Below are 4,731 nucleotides of genomic sequence, written 5' to 3' on the forward strand. Positions count from 1 at the left end.
GCTGCTTAAATTTCTCGCGCGAAACAACTCTTTTAAAAAATTACAGGTTTGTTTGCGTTTTCTAGTCTGCCGCCGCAATTTTCAACCTGCATAAGCGCCCCGTACGACCTGCAAACACAGTTTACAGGTCGGCAAAATGCGGGGTCCGCTAGAGTTGCTCTCAGCCTCAAATTTGCCAGCTCTATCCGTCCACTGCATAATTAAACAGTAGAGTACCATCAAAGTGTTTCGTCAACTCATGCGATTTCCACGTGCTCCAATAGTGGGCGAAACCAGCGCGCCATCAAATAGCTGGGTGCGCTCGTTGACCGCTAGTAGTACCTGCGACACTCTTCCCTGGTGCCATAGCAAAGATGGACGGCGCCGGGAGGACGACGACGACGGCGGCGGCGTGCGTGACCGGCGCGGGCGGCTTCGTCGCCTCGTGGCTCGTCAAGCTGCTCCTCTCCCGCGGCTACGCCGTCCACGGCACCGTCCGCGACCCCGGTGAGTTCTCGACCCGTTGGATTCTTCCGTGACCGTGACCGATGCTGAACGAAGATTCGGTCTCCTGTTCCTGCCGGAAGGCGACGCCAAGAACGGGCACCTGGCGGCGCTGGACGGCGCCGCGGAGAGGCTGCGGCTGTTCAAGGCCGACCTGCTGGACTACGGCAGCATGGCGGCGGCCATCGCCGGCTGCGACGTCGTCTTCCACGTCGCCTGCCCCGTCCTCGCCAACCACACCCCCAACCCCGAGGTACCTTTCCCCCTTTCCCATTTCCCTCTTTCGTTTTCTTCTTCGAAATTCAGTCAATAAACGGGTACAGGGGGAACACGCCTGTTCTGTTCTTGTAATCCAGCAAGCGCCTCCATGTTTCTGCAGGCTAATTTAATAGCCCCTGCTGTGACCGGCACGATGAATGTCCTGAAAGCTTGCTCTGAGGCCAAGGTCAAGAGGGTTGTGATGGTGTCTTCCGTCGCTGCTGTCATGACGAACCCCAGCTGGCCTGAAGGCAAGCCCATGGATGAAGACTGCTGGTCTGACGTCGACTACTGCAGAACCACAGAGGTGAGATCACCAACCAAATCACGAGTCATGATCGTAGCGTAATTAATTTTTTTTTCACAACTCACTGCAGTGTGATGTGACACTTGTGCTAGAAAGTGTACAGGGATTGTGAAGAATTGGATTGTCTACAGTGAAATTCATGCGTTTCAAACATCATTTCAGTCTCCTTAGTTATGCAGAAATGTGGCTTCAGTCTTCACAGTTTCTAATTCTGCCTCCTATCATTCTGTCAGAATTGGTACTACCTTTCCAAAACACTGGCAGAGCTTCAGGCCTTCGATTACGCAAAGAGAAGCGGACTAGATGTCGTGACAGTCTGCCCGTCGCTGGTGATCGGGCCCTTGCTGCAACCTACGGTGAACGCGAGCAGCTCTGTCATAGTTGATTTCTTGAAAGGTTACCTCACTTTGCGACACCGATCTGAAATAGTCATCTCCGAAGAGTGAATTCTTTGCCTATGTTTCCATGACTGCATTAGGTCCAATACCTGCTTCAGACATTAGTATATTTGGTTGAAATGGTTTTATCCTCTGACTCTCTGCAGGCGATAATGAGGTAAAGAGCAAGATCAGAAACTTCGTGGATGTTCGGGACGTTGCCGATGCTCTCATCTTGGTGTATGAAACCCCGGAGGTCTCTGGACGCTATATATGCAGTTCACATGCAAGGAAGGTCTCTGATGTCATAGACCTGCTGAAGAGCATGTATCCTGCTTACAAATTTGCCAACAAGTAAGCCTGGCATTAATTGATGCATATTCAGCCGCTTATAATTGAAAGTTAGTGCTAGTTAGGGCATCTCTAGGGAAACCCGCAAATTTCCTCCCGCATCCGTCCGCGGACCGGGGGATCAGTCCGCGGACACGGATGCGGGAGGCCGCCATCCAACTGTAGCCGCATACATTTCAAACTCTTTTTCAACAAACCAGATGAAATTCGTGCAAACTAAGCCGGATTTCATACAAACACGGCGGATTTTCATTACATTTCGAACAAAAAAAAGACCCGACCCTAAACCTATCCTACGGCGGCAGTGCCCAGCGTCCAAGCCCGTGTCATCCTCCATCTGCAATCTTCATGACCACCGGCGATAAGACCGATGAAGTGAAGGTGCGGCCTCCGGCGAGAAAGAGTAGAACACGGGAAACGGACCGGCCCACATGGGACACAAGGCCCTGCCGCCTCCCGTGGCCTACTCATCCTCGAAGAAGTTTGCGACCTATCCGTCACCGGTGGACGTGAGGTCCACGATGGAAATGGTGGCGCCGGCGATGTCGTTGTCCCACCGGGCCGCCTGATGGTTCGTCGGCGGCGCGTAGGAGGTGCAGCTGGCGTTGTTCTCGTCCACGATACCTGTAGCCGCGCCTCCGCGGCGGCCACTTCCTGGCGAGCGGCGGCTTGAGCGCGGACGACATCGTAGATGGCACGCTGCTCCGCAACGAAGGTGTGGTTCGTCGCGGCCATGGCCGCCACGGCCACTTCGCTCACACGCTCGTCGTAGATCTGGCCCTCCGCCAGCCGGTGTTGCTCCAGGAGGAACAGATTGTACCGCTATTTCTCCTGCGCCTGCTGGAACGCCGACAGAGGCGCCGGCGCAGGCTGCACCTCCGCCATGGCGGCGTTGTAGAGCGCCTGCACCTGCTCCATAGTGAAGCCGGTGCACAGGAGGCGCGGGAGCCAGGGTGGTATCGTCGGAGCCCGTCTCCATCGTGGTATCGTCCAGAGCCGGGGCGTGCTTCATCTCCGTGGAAAGTTTCTCCCACATAGCTTCGCCGCTTGCACTAATGGCGGATGCACTGCAAGGGAGGAGGATGAGGAGGGGCTTGTGTTGTGCTGTGGAGTTAGCCGGTTGTGGCCGACTTTAAATAGCGGATTCCGGTCAGGCGAGGCGTCCGGGTGCGTCAATGCGCGGCGCCGGAGTGGGTTTCTCGATCGGCGACCCTGCTTAACAGTGGCATATAGACGGACAGCGGCACTGAACGGGCGTTGTACATATCCGTCCCGTCCCGTCCCGTCCAGTCACGTGTCTCCGACATTGAACAGGCGTGGGCGGCGCCCTCGGCCGGCGCGCCACTTCAACGACGGAGGCAGTGAAAGGTCGCGTCCACCTTGATCCGTCTTTAATGTTGAGCGGCGCGCTCTACGGCGGCATGAATGCGGGCTGCTGGCGCCGGGCGGGAACATGCGCGGGCGAGGTATGATGGATTTTGGTGGGGCAGGGCGGTCAGAAGAGGGCGCGGGATCGGTCCAGACTCCCGCAAAGCACCCCACGTTTTTCTCCGGTTTATGGGAGAAATTGTGTCCGGACCGTGCCGCGGACCGATGCAGGCTCGCGTTGGATGGCTTCCGCTGTCCGAACAGCGCGGACCGGATGCATGCAGGGAGGTTTGCGGGTTGGCGTTGGAGATGCCCTTACAACGCTTTCTCTGAATTGTTTAGCTGATTTCTGATATAGAATGAAACAAAAATGATGTTTCTGCATACTTGCTGGGGTGCTTTGTGCCTTGTGGAATCACTGAATTTCTGAATGAATGATGATCAGTCTGTTATTTCTGCATATAAGTCCATCTTTCTTGCATAGGCAAATTGGTAATGGTGGCATGCCAATGATGCCATGACATGGCTAGTGTGGCCTGATGCGTATTTTTGCTCCAAATAAATGGCAGGGTTGTCCAAGTGGATGACGAACCCTCGTTTAGTTCAAGGAAGCTTGAGATGCTGGGCTGGAAAACCAAGCCACTTGAAGAGACCCTCAGGGACAGTGTCGAATCATACAAGGCTGCAGCTGTCTTGAGTTGAACAAACAATGTTGATGTAGTTTCTTTCATAAGCTTGAGATGCCGGTGGCTGATTACTGTGCCGATAATGAGCACATTCTGGATTTTGTTCATTTTGTAAGTTTATGTCAGCCTCGTTTGTCTCGAGCTTCGCTTGAATAAAATTTGACTATGCGCATCAAAATGATTCAGAATACTAGAAGATGATCCTTCCCTAGTCATAAAATTAAAAGGCTTCGTGTGCACAATGTAGAAATCAGTTCAGGCAAAGTATGTTCTTGCACTTAATTTACTCTTCATACATTAACCGAATTTCTATAGTGATTCACCTGCCCATATAAAAGTTTAATATTTTGAAAACGCTGAATTCCAAATTTATGTATATTTTTACTTCCCTTTGATGGGACAATAGCCGCCAAAAACATGCTATGGCTAGCTTTATGGTTCAAATGTTGGACTAACAACACTCAGTATTCAGTAGCACAATTAAAAAAATAAAAACAATCCTCTTTTTGTATATCACATCAACTATCAAAGCTAGACGTATTTACCCCATAAGACTATTTCAGTATGGTTTAGAATGATGTGGCGGTAGTATTCAGTAGCACAATTAAAAAAAAAATTATTTATTTTTTGAAGAAAAATCAAGAGATTTTGAAGAATTCAGTTGTAAACATTCGACAAAGATATTCCAAATAAAAACAGGATAGGAATAAGGCACTGCAAGAAATCTGTTGATCCATTATGGTCCCAATCCGTCACATACCACTGCAAAACTTTGAGATTTTAGAAAGCAACTTGATTTTAGGCTATTATGCACAAATATTCCTTTATGTTCCTCTTGTTATGTAATATTGTATACATATTATATTTTTGAATACCAAGTTAAGGTTCCTTGTGTAGTACT

General features: G+C 50.9%; 1 protein-coding gene across 1 annotated transcript; it reads left to right on the plus strand.

The window, feature by feature from the left end:
* The first annotated feature begins 254 nt into the window (after window positions 1–254).
* On the plus strand, window positions 255–4,008 carry LOC123169580 (cinnamoyl-CoA reductase 1). The gene is made up of 6 exons (XM_044587443.1): window positions 255–486; window positions 567–736; window positions 863–1,048; window positions 1,282–1,444; window positions 1,593–1,779; window positions 3,714–4,008. Exons 1-6 carry the CDS (start codon window positions 354–356, stop codon window positions 3,844–3,846), a joined length of 972 nt encoding a protein of 323 aa, XP_044443378.1. The 5' UTR covers window positions 255–353; the 3' UTR covers window positions 3,847–4,008.
* Window positions 4,009–4,731: the final 723 nt, after the last annotated feature.

The sequence above is a fragment of the Triticum aestivum genome, chromosome 7D (assembly GCF_018294505.1).
Source record: "Triticum aestivum cultivar Chinese Spring chromosome 7D, IWGSC CS RefSeq v2.1, whole genome shotgun sequence".
Taxonomy (NCBI): Eukaryota; Viridiplantae; Streptophyta; class Magnoliopsida; order Poales; family Poaceae; genus Triticum; species Triticum aestivum.

Coding starts and splice junctions, on each gene's coding strand:
- LOC123169580 (XM_044587443.1), top strand. CDS start 354: ATGGACGGCGCCGGGAGGACGACGACGACGGCGGCGGCGTGCGTGACC. Junction 1,445..1,592: donor CATAGTTGATTTCTTGAAAG/GTTACCTCACTT, acceptor GACTCTCTGCAG/GCGATAATGAGGTAAAGAGC. Junction 1,780..3,713: donor GCTTACAAATTTGCCAACAA/GTAAGCCTGGCA, acceptor AATAAATGGCAG/GGTTGTCCAAGTGGATGACG.